A 23,688-nucleotide genomic window follows, 5' to 3' on the forward strand; every position below is an offset into this window, starting at 1 on the left:
AGCAAGGGCATACACCTGCTTTGCATCACAGAAAAGAAATTAGGGGCCTTTTGATTCAAAAAACTCAAAGAACTTGATAAGCATCCAGAGCTAAATCCAGACACTGTCTTTCTCTAGCTGATTCTACTCATTTATTTGGACTTCCTGGTAGTAGCCAAAACCAGACCATGACTACTAACACATTTGGACGTGTACAGTAAAGCTGTATTTGTAACTCAGTGAGCACTTCAAGACATCTAGCTTCATTCTCACTAATCTCAAAGAAAACAGAAACAAGAAGACATGACATGGCCATCAGCCAAGAAAATAGATTTTTGTTTAAGTCCGAGTGCTGTCTTAGATGTTGCAGGTCTCTTTCAGGGCTTTTTAATGCTTCCTGCTTCCATGTGATTCAGAAAAAAACCAGAGTAATAACTATATCAGATTTTTCTTCTGGATTTGGCCTGTGTGGTTTGACCTGAGACTTACTGGACAGCACTGCTATTAGGATTTCAAACTAGTTCTGCAGTCTTCTTTATATGTCTGTCTACTTCTCCAGTTCTCCAGCCTTTTTCAAAGTCATGAGGCTGTGCTGACAGAACCTCAGTAGGTCTCAGCAGCCATCAAAGCTTGTTAAAATTGCTACTGTACTTCCACACAAAAACACATAAGATGTGTAACCAAGTAGACACAGTTGATGGAGTCACTCCATCATGATGGAGTCACCAGCTTGAATGGATATAGACAGGGCAGGCCTGAATGGTGCTTAAAAATTAGATTAAAGGGCATAAAATGGTTAGGGTAGTCATAAGAAGTCACATTCCATCATGCTCTATTCATGGGAACTGCACAAGTGAAGAAAGATACTGTTCAAATTAAGTATGTAATGAATTTTTGTCGACAGAATGATAAAGCCAGGCATACCTTTCAGGTGAGCAAAGCAAACAAAATCTGTATAGCTTTGTTAAGTTTCTGAGTGGAATGGGGCATTCCCATACATTAATTCATTGGGGAACCTACTAATTAGAAAGACATACATAACTGAAGGAAAAAAAAAAGTGGTTTCAGAGCTGGTTTTATCTCATTACTGATGGAGCATGGTGTTTTCTAACATTGTATTTAGGGGCTTTTCATTTAAATTGCATAAAATGTCTCAATTCTTCAAGCTTAATGAGTGTTTTAGTCTCAATATAAACTGTTTCTAATTATTATGTTAATGATTTTTTTATAATTATCCAGAGTTAATTTGCAATTAGAAAGATTTGAAGATATTTGTATGTCAAAAACTTTTATTTAAAATGCAGATAATTTTGCTTTCAACTTTAAAATGCATTTTGGTCTGATCATGTTTGCAGACTGAATGTATGGAAAATGTAATTCCTGTCTCTTGGGACATTCTGATAGTTGAACATTAGTTTATAATCAAAAAAACCCGTGGCTCTTAATAGAGCAAAATAATTATGACTATTGATTTGAAAATGTAATTTTCCTATTTTATCAACTGAACTAAGTACTCAATTTTTAACTGATACCATTTTTTCCATTTTAAAATATGACAAGCAGATTACAACAATAATCCTCTGCCCTGCTGCAACTCCAGAAATTCAGAATAATGTCCACCTTGCAAAAGGAAATATATACTTTAGTTTCCTAAGTCAAAGCAAAATATTTCTGTATTATCAAAAGACTTTCATTTCAGACTTCCTGATTGATCGAAAGTGGTTTCTTCCACAGTAGTTCAGTATTTGCTTGTGATGATGACTATGTCCATCTATGAGATTTGGTCACTGCTGGACTATATCTTTTGTAATGTGCTACCCATAGCACTTGCCTGATGCACACTTTGTTCGGTCAGTGGTGGTGATATGTTGGATCATGGGAGATGTAAACAGGTACAAGATTTGGATCTACAGAAGGGAATAGGGGTATCAGGTTCCAACACCTTTGAAGAAATGTCGTATCACAGAAATGTAGTCTAGCTTTGAACTGACCCAAAATGAAATCAGTTTGAAAAAGTAAACTTGAATTCCATCCAAACTTTCAAAATCAGCTTTGTTTTCCTAATATACAGATTAATTTTTGTAAAGAAAAATAAAGGTATTTTGTTTTGGCAGAAAATTTAATTACCCATTAAAAAGTTATTCAGAAGAAAACTCTGTTCCAAAATTCAACAAAATTTTACTTAAGGAATACTTTTTTGTTAAAGGAAAAAAAATCAAAACAGATTGACAGAGTTCCTTGATATGTCCCATCTATGTCCCCTTTCAGACTTGATGAAGTGGAAGCAACCTTTCCTCTAGATTGCCAGAAATGGAGAGAAAACCTCAGTACTACAGTGTTGGAAAAGTATAATTTTATACCTCTCTTATTTCTAGATTCTATCAATAAATATCTGATACCGTAGCTAAAAGAGTGGGCTAAATAACATCTGCTGTGATGCATTACAGGAATTCTTACTTCCTTATGTTAATCCTCCTACAAGGTAGTATTTCACATGCAATTAAACTACACATCAAATTTGCACAATTTGATGAGCAAACTGATACACAGTTTGCTCATCAAAAGCAGTGTCAACATCATGGGGTTCTACACTGTATTCAGTGAAATCCACCCCACATCGTATTGTTGAAAACGTGGGGTTTTTCCTAAATGGCTGGGGAATTTTCTGAATGCCTAAGTTAAAATGAATACTGGAAAGAACTACAATGGTCTACCATTTTCTAAAATCCTATAAAAACAAACTAGAAGAATTTGGTGAATCAGCTAATGATTTGCATTGTTAGAAAAATAAGCATGTGCTGCCACAACCAGAAATAAATTTGAAATCCCAGAGAAAACTAACATTTGAAAACAACCGAGCTGCTAAACAAAAAGATTCTAGGACTGAGTCTCAAAACTTTTCTTCACTTGTTATTTTTTTAAAGAACATAATTCTCATTCTAATGCTATTCTGAAAAAGCTGTAAAAGAGATGAAGACGTGATTTTTACATTCACAAGGAAACTCTGACTCCTTGGTAAACAAGAATCTGTTTGAACCCAAGATTAAATGGAAAATTTCTCTCTAGAGCTGTTTACAACTCTAATCAGGCAAATTAAAATCATACTGCCATTAAATACATCTACTCTGAAAAATATATCAAGCAGCTACCTTAAACCTGTAAAACAAAGTTTGCTCCTTGAGCAAATAGAACAAGCTGCAAACCATTACAGTTTTTCTTTGAGAGAAGTTTAAACTGAAACTACGCCGTGCCATCCTACAATCTCTAGACCTCTTCTGAGAAACTGGAGATACATCACCAGAACAAAACTAAGAAAAGTGATCCTGATCCTTTGAGGGATGTGGGTGTCATCTTCTATGAGCCACTGGGAGGGATTTACAGGTAGCAGAAACTTGTCAACCTGCCATTGAAGTCAGCACAAAAAGTCCTGTAGCTATAAACTAAAGGAGGACTTTGATCTAAGAACACTGTCATTTGTTTTTGCCGAAAGTCTACTGAAAGGTTGCCCTGTGGTAGCCTTAGTAAGGGCTTCACCACAAGCTCCAGGGACTGAGCTAACTGATTGTTATCTCAGGGAAAAACAGAAGTTTGTTACTCTGTGGAAGGTGTGGGAATGTTTGGCTGTTGCTTTGCTCCACAAGAATTTTAATACTGATCTGATGAAATTAGCTATTCCTTTGTGAAAGATTGAGCACGAATAGGTGTTTACTGGCACAGGTTAATTGTACTGATCAGAAAAGCTCTTGTGACTGCGTAGCTCCCCACAGTCCTTCTTGTGAACATTAGATTAAAAAATAAAATCAATTTTCTTAGCTTTATGCCTTTTTAATACTAGTCCAAAATTTAACCATACAATTTCATAATCAGGGAGTTAAGTGTGCTGCCTCTGTGATTCTCAGACAGGTTACTCTGCTTCAGAAGCATAGAGATACTCTGAGGTGGCCAGAAAAAAGGGAGTAATTGAAAAGCAAGTTTTTGCCTGCCGTGGTTTGCTTGAGCAAGTGTAGGAAGAGATGAGAGGAACAAAGTTATTCTTTTAAATAAATAATGAGAATCTGAAGGATACAAAGCAGTACAAAAGTTCTGATCTTTTGATTAAGAATTTGATTTCAATTCCGATGAAAGCAAGCAGAAAAACATCTAGATTTGGGGTTCTTCTTATCTTTTTGCTTTCCATTTTACCTCTTTTCCACCAAAGAAGGAAATGAAAGAATTACAAAATCAAAAGGTCTTCATTGATCTCTACTGAAAGGAAAAATTTCTCAGTATTGATTCATGGCAATTTTTGGTTTGCTATTATTGCTATCTATCTGTCCATGTGGAGTGTAGGTGCATTTCTGATTGTTTTTTTTTGCTGAAATCAGGACGTTTCAAGAACTGAACTTTTCATTTTGCTTCTAGCTTTTCACAGGAAAGATTTCTGTTTTCAGACAGCGTAATAATGAGAGGAAGTAGAAAATACCTATATTTCACAACATCAGGAGCATAATTTATATGCTTTAGAGCTTACACACTTAACAAACCTCTCTAAGACCACCTTACAGATATTGTGTTTTAGCCCTTCTTTATGATCCTTGTCATGTGATGCAATGACAAGACCATATGATTGTCCAGATAAAAGGCTTGCTCTTTGAAAACCTGACAAGAAAATGAGGCAATCACATCAACAACATCTTGGGCACACTGCAGACAACAGGAGCAGGAAGGAGAGCAGGAGCATCCCTATTGGTGGCAGCATGGACGTTTAGATAGGATTAAGCTAATTGTGACACCTTATGATAAGCTACAGGGCTAGTTTTGTTAGAAGTCTAGTTTCAAGGGCAATAGAATGAGAGTCACCTTTGTAGGGGAGTTACAGTACTTTTTAGTACAGAGTTTATGTATTTTACTTTTACAGAAACTGTTTTATATCAAAGTAGAGGTCAAACTTTGATCCCTGTCCCATTAAAATATACTGACTCTAATATTTGCATTTTCTCCTCATGCATAAATGAGTGCAGGCAATAAAGGTAGACAAATTTAAAATAATCTGCTAAGCAGGTCTTTTGACTTAGATGTCAATTCGAGGAAGGCAACCAATTAGCTTTCTGAAAATATGTAGGACTACTAATAAACGTATGCCAGAAAGATTTAAGTTAATACAATCTATAGTACAACTGCTATTATTTGAAAGCAAAGTTACTCATGTAAACTAATGATTTTAAGTTGTTTCTTATTGATAAATTAAAAAAAAAAAAAAAGGTCAAATAGAACTGGCAGAGCTTGGCAGAAAATACAAAATGTGTTTTGTCATTGCAAGAAGTCAGCTGGACAGACTAGTAGGTAGCCCAAGTTGGTAGTATGACCTCATGGACAGTGCAGTATATAACAGAAAAGAATGACTATCTGTTTAGCGTCACCGTTGATGATGTGAGTTTCAAAAATTAGCACAGAGGATGATATGTTTTACTTGTCTTTTTTTGGGCTTATGTAAGATCTTCAGAAATCCCAATGATGACTAATGTTACAGGCAATAACGAAGGTGAAGCTCCCTTGACAGGTACCTAAGATTTAAAATAGCAGCAGCTGAGACAGCTTAAAAGGAAAAAGAGACAAAACACAATAGTGGAAAGAATGAATGGAGGCTAATACTGCAAAAGGGCAAGTCAATTTATAATAATTCCTGCCCTGGGATATCATCTAAAGCAAAAGGCATCAACACTTTCGGAAAGGGGTAGAACTACAGCGTAGTGCAAAGTCAAAGTGGGGAGGAAACTCAGACTGTGACTAAGAAGAGAGAACTGTGCAGAGCTGACCCCTTGCAGGAGAACCACAGACAAGACGTTCTTCTAACGATACTTCCATGCCCATGGCAGTGGGCACTGCTCTGAGCTGTCTGAAATAATAATGTGGTACCATAGAAGGAGAGCAAGAATTTGAGTGCTGATGGTGGTCTTGAGGCTCTTGATGGTCTAGATGGTCTTTGTTTGTGTGAGTCAGGTTAGTGTAAACCTTCAGCAACATTATTTTAAAGCAGCCCTTCTTAGCATCTCATTAGTCTTCTGTTATGATGACTGGTTAATCACCCATACATTAAGCTAAAAAGATAATTGGACTTCAAATACAGGGGCTTTCGCTTTTACATTTAACAGAAAAGTGAAAGGAATTTGTACTGCTAAATTGACTACCATTTTTCAACAAGCAGCAAATAAAAAGCCTATAACTCTATAACTACCCGCCAGGGCTTTAACATATTGGTGCATAACTCAGTGCTATGAAAAATATCATCAGAATTCAGATGTTCCTCTGGATGGACTGAAATGTTGTAAAAATTCTCACATTTGTTAAATATCCATCATTGGTGTCTGTCAATGGCCAGAGCCTGGATAACCACACAAGCCAGAAAAGCTTAGGTGGTAGAAACAGTTACACATCAGCATTGTAGAGATGTCCACTTCTCGTGCACAGGATTAATTGTGACTGGCCACATGATCTCTCTCCAGTTAGACTGGCACTGAAGCTATGTGACATGAAGAACTGAAATTATTAAATTATTATTAGGTTTGGTGCATTGGGTAATAATGCAACTGACTTAAATCAATAACCCTGACCTCATTGCCACAGGAAAATGATTAGGATTTATTTAGACAGTGTCAAATCTTCAGCATAACCATAGGTTAGTTTACCAAAACAGAAGGTCTTTGCAACTAATTTAGCTGTATTTACATTCTGTTAGCATATAGCATTCAGGTAACTTATTTTTTAGTAGAAAGGTTTCTTTTGCATAGACTAAGTTGTTTTGGTGGAAAGTAATTGGAACTTCTGATATCATCTTAGTCACTCATCCATGTATCCTATTATAAAGCAGTAATGTATAAAATTTTACTGTTATAACTCACAAGTCAATTAATTTTTTTTTAAGATCAGTGAAGTTTTAATTAAAGATTCCTTTTTGCTGCTATGAAAACAGTTTTGTTTTGCGACAGGACAGAGATTTGGTTCAGAAAAGCTATTAACTTAGTAGCAACATCAGAAGTCGTCAAGGAACAATTGAATTGTTGTACTAGACCTTATCACAGCCAGTGAATAGCAGGGAAGCCTTTGTGAGTCTCCACGCCATTCATAGCTCTTTTGAAGGGAAAACTTGACATTGAAACTAAGGAGAAAAGTTTCAGGACCTGCTCAAAAGTAAAATGTTTTTACAACCTTTCATAAGTGGTAAAACATAGCCCCCTTTTGTTGAGAGAGTTTCTGACTGACCATGTTGCTTACTTATGAATTAGCTGACAAAAAGAATCTCTGAAATCTATTGCAAGGAGAAACAGGTTGACAGGTGTGTCCAACAGAAAAGATACTCCTTGAGAAAACGTATTGCTAAAATACAGAAAGTCTAAATTCCACTTTAACTGTAATAGGCTTCCCTGTGAGATCTGGAAACACATAATAGACTATGAAGCATCTTTTTCAGCTAGAAAGTGGGAATACTCACCTGCCTCAGAGTTACTATGAGAATAACCTCATTAATAAATGAACTGGAAGGCTCTCTGGGGGAAGTTGCTATGGGAATAAAATGTCAAATTTCAGTGGACTGAACTGTTTTCTCCTACAATAAATTTACCAGAGTGATCCCCAGGTGAAGGAAAATTCTTTAAATGAAGTTACCAACAAAATCCTCAGTGAGGCATCAGTCAATCTTATCCACATGGAGGCCTCTATAATGCCAAACATGTAAGGGGGAAGTTAAGAAACCTCTTTGCTTTGGGCTCCTTTGAGCAGTGGCTCCTAGAACACTGTTCTTGCAGAGCAGGATTTCAGAAAATTAGTCTTGGTGCTATGCTAATGGGAGGCTAGGGAGCCATGTGAATAGGATTTTACCCAAACACCTAGAGAAAGTATGAGTTGTTCTCCTCTTTCTCTTCTAAGTTCAGGTCCCAGGAGATGAGGATTCTGTCTCCAAAATTGGATCTGGAAGAATTATCTCTTCTATTTTTACCCACAACTACAAATGAACTACTGGGGGCAAATAAGGACACCAAAAGGGTCAGAAAGATTCATATTTCAATCGGGTTTGCATCCCATTTAGTGTTTTTAAATCTAGCCAAACCCGTGGGCTTCAAATGAATGCCAGTTCTAACGTGCAGCAGAAGTGTGCCTGAAGTGCAGAGCCTTAGGCTTGTTTTTCCTTTGCCTTAAAGCTCATCAGTTTGATAGCAGCGATGTTCCCCCAGGAAAAACCCTTCAGAAGAAGAAAGAAAACCTGTGGGTTATAAATATGGCTGTCCCGGTCTGGTTTATCCTTTGGGATTTGAAAATAGTATCGAAATTGCAAGAAGTTCAAAAACATTTGAAGATAATTTCTGAAAATGTCCAGGCATTTGTGTTACATGGCTCTTCCTCATCAAATATTCCTCACAAATATCAATGTAAAAAACAACCTGTATCTCTCAGGGCTCTGAGGGCACTAACTGGTCTTGCTGGCCATGACCAGCTTCCCCTCACCCACCACCACCATGCTGCCCATGGCCTCAGGAGCCCCATTGCAGCTCAGACCTGGATCAGATTGCTGTGAAACGAGAAAGAGCCTTGAAGTGCAGCTCAGCAAAGCCATGGCAGGTCCCCACAAGGCTCCTCATGACTCGGCTGAGCTGCACATCAGGTCAGTCCTCACCACAGCTAGATTGCAGATATGTCTGTGCCTGGCCATGCACTTCAACAAACCGTCTGGACTCTTGGCTGACCCCAAGAGTTCCTTGATTTACTGTCACTGACCTGCTCAGCTTACCTGGCCTGGGGAGAGGGCAGCTGCACCCTGCCTGCTCCCACAGTGGCATTTCCAGAGCTACAGCCTGGGACATACAGCAGAGGGATCCAGCTGCAGGAAGTAAGGTTTCACAGTGGCAGCTGAGGGTAGAATGGGGACTGGAAAGAGGAAAAGCTGCCTCTCATTATGGAAAAAGGCAGTGTTTAATTAAATTAGCAGCACATAGAGCAAGTACATTTAAGTGCCAGCACTCCAGTACAGAAGAGCTAAAGAAAATGTCAAATATTCCATTACTGCCTGGTCACAAATAAGCACCTCAAAGTCAAGCAGAAGCTAGATGCCTCTTACACTAGACAGATTTCCATCGACTGTTTAAATAAAAGGAACAACTTACTTTTAAGAGAGCTGACCTCCCCCATTAACTCCATCCATTAGCCCACCCATAGTTATCCATTCTCCACAATTAAATGAATTTCACTGTGTACTTCAGCACTCAAGTTGCATCTTACTCATAGGTCTCATAAATTTTTTAAACTAAGTTATACTTCTAAAAAAAATAAAATCAATTTTAGGGATGAAACCTCAAATTCAAACCTACGAGGTTCCAGAGGGACTGACCTGAGCTTAGTGTTACTGTTTTGATTTTTTTAGTTATACGGAGCCAAAAAGGGACTGCTTTTTGATTCTAGCTAGAATCCTCACTATTTCGGTGTGTGAATAATTTAATTTCATAAGAATCACTTCATTTTTTCTGCTATTTTGGACTAAAAGCAGGTCTCCCAAGGGTTTTTTTACCTACATGTTCAAAACCAAACTTTTGTTGATCCAACATGACTGATTTTTCCCAACTTCAGTTGAAGCAATATCCTGAGTTATTAGTTAACATTAAAACACCTTTCTATTTTGGTACTTCACTTTTTTGTGACTGTTTTCCTTCAGGGTGTATAGAAACGGGAGAAAAAAAAACCTGATAGGACAGCTATATTTCATAAAGAACTTGCAGAATTTCAGTGTAACACATTTCTTCATCTCAAGGTTTACAGATAAATATTTAATGATGGAATTGGTAGTTTGGTACTGAGACTGAAAGAGATGGATTGACTGTTGTACACACAACGGCCACCTAACTGCAGAAGTTCTTTTTTAACTTAGAGCTGATGACTTGTTCTCTGATCACTACGCTACTTACCTCTGGGAAATTCTTCCAGTGATGAAGTAAAGACAGTTTCAGCCTGATAAAAGTATGCTTATTTACACACCGCAAGCAATTACACCAAAGCTGATAGGACTGTGAATTGCTGAACACAGTAAATACGAATAAGGAAATCAGGGCTTTTGTCTTATGTAGTCACCGCTGAGATTATGAGTGAAACATGGAAGATATAAAGCAAAGCAAACATAGATACACTCACAAAACAAATCAAATTCACCTCATCTCCATCCCTAGGCTTTCACATCAGCTGGCACAGACATGACTGAGGGGAGGAGGAGGAGGGCTTCAGACCAGCCACAGTTCCCAGGTTATGGCTGGCAGTTGGCATTAACAGCAGAAGGTCAGTAGAGTCTCTAAGCCACAACTCAATTTATAAAGATTTACCTTGTATCACCACACAACAGGGATAAATAGAAAGATTCATTTGGTGTAGGAGTTGCATAGCTGACAGATATTAATGGAAAAAACATAACTTCTAATTTTAACAACAGAAGTTATTAGCTGCAAAGCACAAACAAATAGTGAACTGCAGAGGATATAATTGCTCAATGTAGCAGAAGGTTTGTTAGTCTTAATGCCTGAAACATTTGGTGGTATTAAATGTGCTTATACCAATTCTGTATAATCACAGAAATAGTATCTCAAATAAGTCTATTTATAGATGTTAGATGAAAACAATGAATATTGGTGATTCAGTTCTAGAGTTCCCTACTACATACACTGGGTTTGTTTTGATGAGAGTAAAGTACGTATAAAAGTTTCAGTGTATATATATAGAGAAAGAGAGAGAACTATTCTCTAAAAATATGTTTCTGTATTATTTTCCTAACTAGGATGAAATGGAAAATCAGTAGATCAGAGTTTCCTCTGGCTGTTTATGAACAGAATATTAAACAGCCTTGGTTTCTTTACAGTACAGGATGGAAAACCTTCAAAATAGAAAAAAAAAAAAAAAAAAAGGTTTATTTCCCACCACCAGGTCTATCCTTTTTTATTATTATTTTTTTGTTATGTTAATCAACAAGTACAGGTGGAAAAAGGACTGGAAATAAACTTAATATCACCAAAGACTAGAAGAAACAGTCAGCAGTCTTTCCTGGGTGGTCTACTGGGCTGCATTTTTCTTTTCCAAATTAGAATGTAGCACTGCAAGAGGTTCTTTGCAACATCCAGGATATCCCTTCACTTGAAACGTCAGGATGTCTTTGTTCCATATATGTCTGTGGATTAAAAGATGTATATGATCTACCTAGCAGAGGAAGGTTGGGAGGCTGAAAGCTGATCCTGTATCTACTCTTTAGCATTTGTATGCTCAGAGAAGCATTCAAAGTTCTCTGCATCTCACTAGAAACAATGAGAAATCTGAATGCCACAAGAACATCTTTTCTCTGTAAGGTGCAGCAACTACACTGAAAGGGTCGCCTTCTATTAATGCATTTAAAATCCATCCCTGTGCTCTCTCTGATACCTGTGAGATAGACTGATGACTCCTGGCTCAGTAGAACCAAAGGTCTGAAGTCAGGGCAGCACTCAGTATAAGTGCCTGAAACCACTGAAAACATGGTATCTCTTCACTGTCAAATATTACTTAATCTTTTCTAAACAGCAGATATAACCTCTCCTCACTCTCGGAAAAGCCTTGTGAAAAAGCCATTCAGAGAGAAGATGCGATCCTAGCAACAGCTAGAATTTGCCTAGCCACCAGACAAACTCCACTTGCACATCCTGCCTCCCACAGCCAATATTTACAACTGCCCGGGAAGGCATTCTCTCTGCTCTCTTCTCCCCTTCATCAGTAGAGAGCTCCCTAACTGCAAAAGAACAAGGATTGCGCTGCTGAAAGTTTGGATCACCAGGAAGAGTTCTCTTTTATAGCAAAATCTCAGAGCACTTGGTGGTGGCATTTTTGTTTAACGGAAGATCAATAGATCCCACAAAAAAGTTTTTTCAACACTGAGATTTTTGTGGAGAATTTCAGACTAAAAATGTATTTCTCTTTCTAAGGTATTCTTATCTGTTATTATTATTTGCACCATAAAAAAATCTAGTTTAACACTTTAGCTTTAAAACTTAAGCAAAAGATCTCAAAGACATGTCACTGGGCTGGAAAAGAGTTGGAAATAATGGCATAATTGTCATATTGCTGAAAAATCACATGCCAAGGCTGGGCGGAGAGGAACCTCACAAAGCTGCAAAAGACTTTGGCTAGTATGTTCCTCCCATTATATCCAAACCGATCTCAGAAAGCCTAACTTTGTTTTATAGCAATGCCCTGCACATAAGAGTGTGTAGCTATTTCTGGAGTTTTCATAGGCTAAAACAGTCAAATACGAAGCTGGACATACACATACATATATATAAAAATAATGTTTATACATATATATATATAAAAATGACTTTTTCCTACCTCTCAGAAAGGATACTTTGATTAGCTTTTGTTCTTTAACTTCAAGCTCTGTGTAGTAGACCACAGTGAGACGTGGTATTGACCTAAAAGAGTTTGCAGGCTTTACAGCTTGGACAAAGATTTGTGTAAACCTAACCCCAAAGGGCATAAAAACAATCTTTATAACATAATGTGAAAACAATCCAGAGGAGAAGCATAGGATGGTTTCAGAAAGGTGTGAAGGTCACTCAGGAGGCTAATGATGATTTTGTGATGATATTGCATCTCTGTTTTAACAGGGTGGCTAAGAACAGTTTTCATAGCTCAGCAAGGGAGGCAGAACAATATCACAAGGAAATAATAATTACTGGAAGGATTAACTCAGTTTGCATTCTTAGAGCTTAAATAAGGAACAGCAGGTGTTCCCTTATCACTGCAAAAGTAGGAAAAAGAAGGAAAATATTTTTTGTCCATTGCAGCATATTGCCTTGAGGTATACTTGTCTTCCTTAATACAAACCTTCCTTATACAGAACAATGTTAGCCTTACAATGACAAAGCCAGTGCTCTATTTCATTGACTATCAAACCAAACTAAAAATGACAGGGCAGAAAAGTACACCAGCTATAGAATTTACCCAGAAGTTTCTGAACTTTAAAGAACTGGAATTAAAATAATTTTTTAAAAAAACAAAGAAAGAGAGAAAATGACAAAGAAAGTGGAAATAAACTCAAAAGCAAGAAAATGTTGCCAGATAGAAGTAGGAGGCTAAAAAGCACATATTTCATTCATATTTCAATTGAGTAAGATAAAAAAACTGCAGGGTAGATTTGGTTAATATATCCAAAACAAACATTTTTAAAATAGAAAAAGATAGAAAAGGATTAATGAAATATAAAAGACAGACTTTTATATTATGATATGATATTATGAAGAAAATATTTATGGGGATATGAAATTTAGGAAATAAATTTCAGATTTATCAGCTACTTTTAGTTATCATTAAAGCCTTACAAACCTGTATATTAGGCTGCCACCAACTCTAGTAATGTTTTCTAAGAAGGGTCCTTTCAATTTAAAGGAAAATGCCTTTGTCTTAATTATAGAATGAATGAAAGTAACTTATGTGTCTACGTTGCAGTTAATTACCATGCCAGAAAATAGCATACAACATTTCTAAGTATAAAAGTATTATAGAATTTGGTACTTTTGTGTCAAGACCTGTGACAGAGATCATAGAAAAGAAGTGTAGGAGAAAAAGATTTATTATAGATAGAAAGTGTCGTCCATTGGTTATAGCAGAACCTATTCATATGCAAAACTGAAAAATGAACCCTGATGGACTGAATACAAGTGAAATAAATTGAAATCATACACTCATAGAATCATTTAGGGTGGAAAAGACCTTTAAAAATCATCGAGTCCAACCATAAACCTAACACTAAACCATGTCCCTAAGGACCAAATCTCCAGTAAACTTTCCTTGGTTGCATACTGCTATGTTTCCTGACAGACAAAGAGTGCCAGCTCAGAAAATACAGCATGTTGACAGCCTCTAGAACAGAGGCAATAGTTTAAGAAAGGATATCAGACTTTTATAAACAATTTTTACCCAGTTCAAATTTCCAGTGGTTAAAAACAAAACTGTCCAATTGCCTTACAAATCTAACCCTGTCCGTTCAGACTGTTTCATTTACTTATGAAAATACAAAAGTTGATAAGAGTCAATGGGGAAATTAGGGAAGCTAAAGATGAGGTCAGACTGGTCAAGTGAGAGACAATTACCGTGTAAACAAGTCTTCTGGTTATTGGAGTGGAAAATAACTTATGGAGGAACAAAAAGAAGAAGGTCCCCACTTCTGTGATATAAAAGTACACCTCTACTCGTAGAGTCCCTTGTTGCTGGACACTTCAGGTGAATGCTGACTGCCTAAGAGAATAGGCCAATATATGACACTAAGATTTTCCTGAGGACAATCTGAAAACAGTCACATGCTACACTTTCATTATATTTGTCAGATTCCGGTAAGTGAGGAATCTGAAAGGGAAAGCCTGGTAGAACTCACCAAGTGAAGCAACAAATGCCTTTGTTCTTTCATCTTTTCATCAATCAGAAATTTGTGTTTTATAAAGATACAGTACTGGTACCTATCAAAAAAAAACCACTTTGCATAGAGGAATTACAATAAAAGCCCATCTACTACAAGATCTTGAAGAGTAAGAACTTGAAGTGTACAGTATAATATACTGTATACATATGATGTATCATTTATACAGTATAATGTTAATTCCTAAGAGTTTAAAATGAAGTCAAAGGATGTCCCATGAAATATTGTATTAAGAGAATCAGTTCTGGATCCTGATTAACAGTCAACCTTCTTTTGTACTGAGGAGGTGTAGGCATCTTGGGGCTGCACCGGTGCTCATTGGCAGGTACTGTGTGATATGAACAGGCATTTCTGATAACGGAAGCAGTTTCCTGGGATCAAACGCAGACAAATAAAAGCCAGTGTTAGTCTTCAAAACAGTTGTATTAGAGACTGAACTCCAGAGAGTAAACCAGCTTTGTTCTTTAACCAAAGGAGAAAAAAATCAAGACAACTGTTCAGTTTCTGCAAACACCCTCGATTTGTTATTCATGCCAAATTGTGATTGAATCCAAGGAAACTCAGAATATGATTTAGTTAAGAAAACAACATTTATGGCTAGCACAAGTTTTTGATCTTTGCAGAGAATAATAATCTTTTACTTTTTCCTGTTGCAGGGAAGCTCACAGTGTATATATACAACAGCAAATTCAGCAACAGCTCAACATAGGCTTGCATTAGGCAGTGAGTAATGTAGTTTAAAGTAATAATTTTAACTAGTTCATGAAAATAGGCAGAATTGTGCTCAAGAGACATCAGGTCCCCTGATGTGCACACGGCTTGCTGCTGCTGCTCTTCCCCCTCCAGGAAGTCCTTGCCTCTCCTGCTAAATTTGGTGGAGAAGTCCCCTACCTTTTGTCCCTTCCCCTCACATGTTTACCATGATAGGATACTGTGGAGCTCCACTACCAGGCTGAACTTGAAGTTGTCCTTTTCATTTGAATATCCTCTCAGAAATTTTTGCTTTGTATTCACTGACATCAGTAGCAACCTTTTCTCTACCACAGCCTTCCCACCATCTCAGCATGAGCTCACTCCAGCTAAGTCAAAATACCTTGAAACATCCAAAATTAATTTGACAGTCTTTTCCTCTTTTCCACACCTCAGTGCTTGGTCTCAGGTGTCACCGCCCAGTAGGTTTAGCACCAGGAAGGTTTCTGCTTCCCCAGCCTTGCTGTTTAATGAGGAAGCTAGAAAAAAGTCTTGTGCTTGGCCAGCAAAACCCGTGCCTTCCTTATTCTTATGCCTACATTCAGAAGAGACTGTGAAGACAGTTCTGGTACGATAGGACCTACTTTCTTTGACCATCTATGAGCAAAATCATAATTCCTTAATATTTTTTCTTCCAAAGATTTTCTCAGTCATTTTCTAATTCAGCCAGGTGCAACATTTCTGAGGCTGAACTTTCTCCATTCACTGGACAGCACCGTACTCAAGGTTCACAAAAAACTGCATTCCCACATTACTGCTGGCTTTGTAACCCACATCCACACATCCACATCAAGGAATTCTTTCACCTCCATGCCAGATGCTATCAGTGACCCAGTGGATGTCACCTGGGAGCACAATGTGAGGAGATATAGACCTGTTCTTTGTTGTTCTATGGTAAGGTGTCAGAGGGGAGTGAGTGCAACCAGCCTCCCTGACAGAAGTGAAAGAATGATCTTTTGAACTCTACTGGAAGTAAAGCCAGTATTGAGGAGCAGAGTCAGTTTAACATCTCTGTACATTTGAACATCTTTTGTCCATGTGGAAATTAAGCATTTGCTTTTCGGTGTGCTTCAGAATGCTTCCAACATTTAGCTTCTCCAGTCCTGCAGAACCCAGCCCTCTGAAAGCCTACTCTTTTGGCACAGAAAGCCCAGCAGCACAGCTGAAGGAGTAGAGCCTTACCTTTTCACTGCAAGAAACATCTGTGGGAAGGGATAGGAGACAATTTATGAATTTTTAAAGGAGGGATTGCAAAAGCAATGGTATGGTGTTGAGTTGCAGACTATAATCTTGTTTTCTCACAGTTTATTTCACATTCAGAGTTTTCCCTGATCTTGGGTAGGAGTCTCTAATTTTATCTTGTTTGATGTTTGCTTGGTTAGCTTTGAATTTTTTATACTTAGTTACCCAAAAAGCCTATCTTGACATCCAGGCATACTACATAACACACATAGAGACATGGGTGAAATGTTACCTCTCCTGAGCTCTTACACTTCCTAGATAACAAGCCACCAAGAAATTCCTTAACACTCTTAGAGTTGGTGTCATGCCAACCACTTGTGTAAATTCTGAAAGGCTACAAAAACAGCAGCAAAGGCTTATCTGATGTCTTTGCTTAAGACACAGGTCCTGATAAGGAAGTTTCTGCCATTGCAGAAAATTAAATCTTGGAATTGTAGAAATTATGTTTAGGAATGATCTTGAAAATTCGTCTGACCCATTTTAAGCCATTGCTGGCAGAGATTTTGTTGAATCTGGATGATGGTAAAGTAAGATACAATTGGTAAATACTTTAGCTGTCCCTTGAAAGAAAGCTGTTGCTTGGTTCCAATCCTGACAGTGTGAAGTAAACCAGATTTGGACAATATTTTTAGGGCAATCAAACAGGGGATCAGAGATGCAATTCCTTTTAGGGAGCAAGAAGCTATGATGGAAGTGCCAGATTCATCCTCCTTTTCTTCAGAGTTCCCTGTAGAGAAGGGAAACCCATGATCTGGTATTAAATTTCACCTATAACTATCATTTAGCGTCTGAAGAAGTCCACATTATTTGTATATATTGTACCAAAGCTTTAAGAAGACTGAGTCGGGAAGATAATGGCTGATGGTGGTTGAAATGCCATGATGTTCCTTCTGACCCTCCTTTGCCACATACGATGCAAACTCTTGACAACTGTTTGGCAGTTGGTACCTCTGTGACTGCCTGGAATTATCATATTGTTCTTCTGTGTTCTCCTTTCTGACTATATTCTCCTACTGTCTCATACCATGCTGTAATTTCAAGTTTCACGCTGATCACTATTTTGTTCTGTGTTTGTACAGACACTAGCATTAAGGTTTCTGAAATGTATTGCACTACACATAATGATGACTTCATGTCTAAGGTTCAAAAAATGGAAAATAAAATTGTATATAATTCAACATGGTCATAATACAAAAATAAAAACCCAATGGTCTGGGTATTATTTATCTAAACCCTTGATATCCAGCATAAAATAATGCCTTCATTAGCCATGTTTTTATCCATTTTTTTTATGCAGAACTGTCTTAAGCATTTTTAAATCAGTGTGGTTGGTGTTTCTACCCAATCCATCTCTAAAAGGGAAACAGAATATTCATTTTTGCAAAGGAAAAAGTAAAATGCTATGTAACCCACCATAGAAATTGCATGAACAAACCAAAAATCCAGAAGAAACACTGATCCCATCCTATATTTGTTATTTTCACTAACAAAAAAGTATTTAGATACTAAACCCTTTATTTAGCTGTTCTGTAGGGCTATATTTTATGGAACAATTAGTTTGAAAAGGAGTATGTTATTAGGCTCGTGATTCGAGCTTGTGATTCGAGCTGCCTCAGACATGATCCGTAACAGCCTGGTGACGGCAGGCTGATGAGCACTATCATATCACTGACAATAACTGGACACTCCATACTCTATTTTGGATCTGACTCATTTTTTCCTTTAACCATTGCTTTAAATTCGTTCCAAGTGAAACCCTCGTGTGTCATTTTTTCCTCTGTCACTTTTATAGATCTTCAGCTTCCACTGCACTTTATATAAACTCAGCCGTTTAGCTAAATTTAGCTACCTGAATCCATATTAATTGCAGGCATTTTTGTTAGGATCTGTATCTATTTTTCATGCTGGTAGTACAAGATCGGATTTTCAGCAGCTGGTCATTTAATAATGACTTTTTCTGCAACTCACCAACAATTTAAAATTTTTCATTTAGTCTGAAGGATTAAATGAAAAGAGGTAGAGGAGAGGTAGAAATCAATTTAAATTACAACTTAGAATTTAAAGTTTAATTCTGGAGGATGTACATAAGATTTCCATTGAGCTCTGTAGTTATGACACTACAGCAGAATAAAGCCTTATGACTCAGGCACAGCAGTGGGATTCAGCACTTGCTTGAATTTAAGTAGATCGATAGGCACTACAGTGAATCAAGGACTGGCCATGTCGAAATAAACCAATAAGCCTCATTTTCCTCATACAAGACTGAGACACAGCATGTCACACCGACTTCTGCAGAGGGGTGCTCAAGCTCTATAGCTTCAAGGTACTCAATGAAAGCTTCTTCGGAAATACATATTTTCTCTAAATGTGAAGTCACATACTATAAAAATAAAAACAAGCTCTTAAAAAGTTCATTGCACTTGTTTCTAAAAGTAACTGTAGCAAAAATTACTTTTTAAGCCGCAAATAATTGAATACAACTGCCATATCAGTTCACAGGACCAACATCTAGCCTCTAACACTTTTGTTTCTTGTCCTTTCCTCAGTATCTATCTTCCACCACAATACAGGCAAATATGTTATTACTATTTGGTAGTAGTAATCTCTCTCCTGAGTCAGCTCTTTTCTAAATGACTCTTTTCTACTACTTCACTTTCAGCTGTTTAATATAATTAAAGTTTTGACAGAGCATGATCAAGCAAACACAGCAAGAAGGAAACTCTTTACAGTCACCAGGCTATTACTAACATATTTGTTACTTATGATATTTACTGAGAATTTGCAAATAATATTTACCAATGGTGACTATTCCTCTCAGCCTTCTATTGCCATCCTTGTGAAATTACTGTTGTTTCTGAAGAGCCAAACATGAGAAAAGATGTACTCTTTGCTCTCCTGATATTAATACTGCATACACTTATTCAGGAGAGGATAGTTGTTATCAGAATAGGAAATATTCAAGGTAAAGAGAGTCAACATTCCTTTGCTTCAGCAATATTAACCAAAATGAATGTTTTCCTTTTACCTGAGTGCTGAATTGACTACACAATTAGTGTAATATCTAGCTTGAAAACACTTTCTAAATGTCTGAAAAAATATTATCATTCCACACCATTACAGTATCTAGCTTTGATTAGAGGTAATGATGATGTTACACTAGACCTAGTTGTCTATCCAACCTATACAGCAGTAAAAACCAAGAAATAAAACATATTTTTTGATTGAGCATCTTTAGCCAGAGTATAAGCTCTAGACAAACAAGGGGCTCTGTTCACCAGATTTTCCTAGCTGTTGTTGCGGTTTAACCTAGGCTAAGAAGAAAAAATGAGATTAAAACAGCATGGGTTTACCACAAGTTGTTTGTGGAAGAGTAACCAGATATGTTTCCTTGATGAGAAACTTATTTCGTAGATGGTAGAGTTGGCTTAGATTTCATTTTTCTCCGTTTCAGTGAAGTGATATATAAGAAAGCGTAGGGAAAGCTGAACAAGGTGAGGATTAACTGGCAAAATGCAAGGTGGGTTACACAGGAAAAAATGTTATTTTGAAATGGGAATTATGAGGCTGATAGGGGTCAACAGCAAAGAAGATGAAGTCTGGAAATGATCTAGATGAATATTTACACAAAATATTCAGTGGACTTTATAACTGGCATGGAGCTGATGAGAGTGGTGATGATAAAAAACGTTGGTAAAGTAGTGGAGAATCAGAGCATCACAAGGAAAGAAGTGGGGGATCATCTTTCAGAATATGAATAATAGAAATGGGCCAAAATTCAATCATGCAAAATGCAACGTCATGTAGACAGGAACACCAAAAATTTCTGCTGTACATTGGAGCTCATCAGTGGAAATTACTGAACAGGGCACTGGTAGGCTAACTCACCACAGGGTGACTGAACTATCCACATGACACGTCCGCGAAAAGAGCATAGGTAGTTATAGGCTGTACCAGGAAAGTTATTTCCAGTAGACATCAGGAGGTATCGTTTCCAGCACAAGGTCCTGGTAAAAACTCACCTGCAATTCTGTGTATAGTTTGGGTTATCTGTGTGCAACCAAGACAAGTTCAAATGCATGGGGATGAAAAAATAGTCGAAATAAGAAAAAACTAGAAGAGGTCTTCTTACAAAACAAAGAGTGAGAGGGGACATTTTTGTTGTCTATCACTGCACTGGAGTCATCATGGAGGGTGTAGAGCTGTTTAACAAAAAAAGTTGAAATGAGCATAAATCTTATAAATAGGTTAAGAATCATTTAATCAGGAAAACAGATGTTTCTAACCACTCAAAGAGGGAAGTTCTGGAAGATCCTTCTAACAAAAATAGAACAGAGAGAAAAAATATAGCCAGTTTAAAAATTGTATGTATTCTGGCCTTTAAAAAGATCAGTGCATGATAATGATGTGTTATGCTGTCGGTGATAACTGGGGATTTACAGCATGCAGTCCAGCCTTCTGGCTGGATCATTTTTTATTATCCTAAGCATGGCGGGGAGGGGGGGTCTGCATACAACTTACAGTGTTTAGATCTACTCAGTGGGTTAACATCTATTCTCATTAGACAGAAAGCATGAATTGTAACTCTACAGCAGATACTCTATAGACTTGTCAGGCAATACCTGGGTGCTCTTCACATACTATTTCCATATATTTCTTTGTTAAGTGGTACACTGAAGAAGTAACTTTTTCTATGATTTACAAAGTGACAATAAATGGTTTTAAATCTCTTCTTCCAAAATTTGTGTTTTATTCTACATCCATCATTAACATGTACAAACATAAAATGGCAATACTTTTTTCTGCTCGTTTTTCTCATTTTAAGAGGCAGCTGCGACATTACACACAATACACTAAATGGCTTAGATTCTACTATGCCTACATATTCATACACAGACTCATTTATTCCAGTTCTCTTTGAATTGATGAGCATTGTCATTCTTGAGCAAAATTATACCATCCCAAGAAACAAGTCTACTTTCTCTTGCTATACTTTCTCTTTTGCTTTTTTTTTTTTTTTTTAATTTCATGTTGGGTCCAGTATTGTGGAAAACAGCGACTCTTGTAGCTACTAGTGGGAATATGAAATACAGCTTGATTTTGGATGAAAGCTTGTAAGATACATTTTTCAAAGAGGAGATATTTTCCTATGTTATTTAGGTACTTGGGAAAATGCCCTCCTGAAGAGTAATTTGTAAGTAGTATAGGAAATAGATTATTGTTTCAAAAGCAATAGACTCTTCTGAGCTATATGGTTGCGCTAAGCATAACATCTTAAGAGGAAAAAAGAGATGATGTTAGGAACATTCATAATGGGGAAAAAACAACAAAACAAAATAAAATCAGGCAAAGATTAAATAATGACCTAATAGGAATCCATAAACACTTTACGTGCTGCACTTTTTTTTTTTTTTTAATCAGGTATTAATAATGGCTGCATTACAGAAATGTTTTCCTGAGGGAAAAAGAACTAAGTGGCACGAAGTCTTCTCTGCAGTAATTTACTATGGAACTTTGTTCATTTTCTTCAAAACATGACCATAGCCTTGTCTCATGGAAAAAGAAAAAAAGCGGTAATAATTCATAGAAAGTGTGAAGTCAAGAGAGCCCAATCAAAAGTCTTACAAAGACAAAGGCATGGCTATTTTTTTACCTTAGGGTGTCTAGAGAAGATTAACTCTGTGCTTTCACTCTTGGGTATTTCTTGGTGAGTTATCTCAAGGTTTACAAGACTGTTTGTGCATGATCAATATTTCACCTCAGGGTGAGGTGTGGGAGAGTTCTTTCTCTGTCACTTGTTTACATAGCATGACCTGTGGTAAATGACTGAAATTTTATATTAGTACAAGAAAATCACAGCTGTTGAACCAGAACACACAAATACTAAACAATCTGTCCCATTCTCCACACAAACAATGGAGTCTTGTAAACCAAACCTCATCAAATACTTCTTCAAGCTTTGTCAAGGAATAAGGAATGATAATTGTGTCTCAAATGCAAGTAAATGTGTATTCATTCTTTTAAGCACTTTACGTGCATTTAATATATTTCCTCCCTGTTAGCAAAACAATACAATATCTCCATGTGTCCTGAACACATAGGGAGGAGCATACATGTTTTTGATTTATTATGAGGCTCAGAAAGCCAAAACAATGTGATAGTCTATTGAGATGCAATCACCTCCTAATAAAATTGGGAACTACTGGGAAAGGAATAGACTCAAAATTAAGCATCAGTCGTCCAGATAGGCAACAACATCTATCCCATAAGTAACATTAAAAATACTTCTGGTGATAATATACAAATATCTGCTTCCTAAGAGTGCAATGTTCTCTTTGCTTCAAAAGCCAAAATGATTGTAATTGAAATGCAGTCACATAATTCCAGTTAAACATGGTCTACATATGAAAATGACAGGGAAATGCCTGAAGAGTGAAGAAACACCATATTTCATGCAAACTTTTCTGTTGCCTTCCAGAAACTCTACAAGATACACTTTCTTATGATATACTAGCTAGGCAGGGAGGAAAATCTCACAGTAATAGAATAAGCTTAAAAAAGTTTCAGAAAGTAAAGGCGATGGAAGAAGTATACCAACTGAGAGAGACATCACCATTTAAAATGGGCAGGTGGGCAAAGAGTCAACTGCAAATGAAAACAAAAAACAAAGAAAAAGTGGACATCCGTCTCCAAAACGATGCCCATTCATAAACGCGTGGATGAAGTTACCTGCCATGTGCTTAAACCCTAAGCGACGGCATGCCAGACTTTGGCTAAAAGCGAATCCCCACGCAGTCGGTGTGGAACGGCTAAAACAAAGGCGGGCTTTCCCCTCCTCCTTCCCCGGGGCAGACAGCCCACCCTGGGGCAGACAGACAGCCGACCCCGGGGCGGGCGGGCAGACAGACAGACAACCGGCCGGAGGGTCCCTCACCCCGCGGTGCTCGGGCGGCAGTACCGCGGACAGCTCCGCACTCACCGTCCTCGTTCTCGTCGAAGACGGGCGCCCGGTGGGAGTGGCTGCCCCCCATCTTAATCCGCGGCCGGCTCCGCATCCCCCGCCGCCAGCATCCCGCGGGGCCCGCCGGCAGGCACCTCCGCCTCCCCAACCCCAGCCCCAGCCCCAGCCCGGGCCGGCCGGGGGAGCCTCCGCAGGGCTAGCAGTCACCCTGCGACATGAAAGCCATCCGTCTGCCCGGGCAGAGATCGCGGCTGGCTGGCGCGCACCGACTTGGTCCGTCTCTCTTCGCGGAGGGGCAGGGGAAGGAGGGAGT

General features: G+C 37.8%; 1 protein-coding gene across 1 annotated transcript in view; it reads right to left on the reverse strand.

Moving 5' to 3' along the window:
* Positions 1-23,469, reverse strand: part of STK32B (serine/threonine kinase 32B) — a 171,702-nt gene extending 148,233 nt beyond the window's left edge. Inside the window, exon 1 of the mRNA XM_074147465.1 lies at positions 23,394-23,469. Within this exon, the coding sequence (XP_074003566.1) occupies positions 23,394-23,469 (76 nt within the window). The remainder of the gene's footprint in view (positions 1-23,393) is intronic.
* Between the last annotated feature and the right edge of the window lie 219 nt (positions 23,470-23,688).

This window comes from Numenius arquata, chromosome 5 (genome assembly GCF_964106895.1).
Source record: "Numenius arquata chromosome 5, bNumArq3.hap1.1, whole genome shotgun sequence".
Classification (NCBI taxonomy): Eukaryota; Metazoa; Chordata; class Aves; order Charadriiformes; family Scolopacidae; genus Numenius; species Numenius arquata.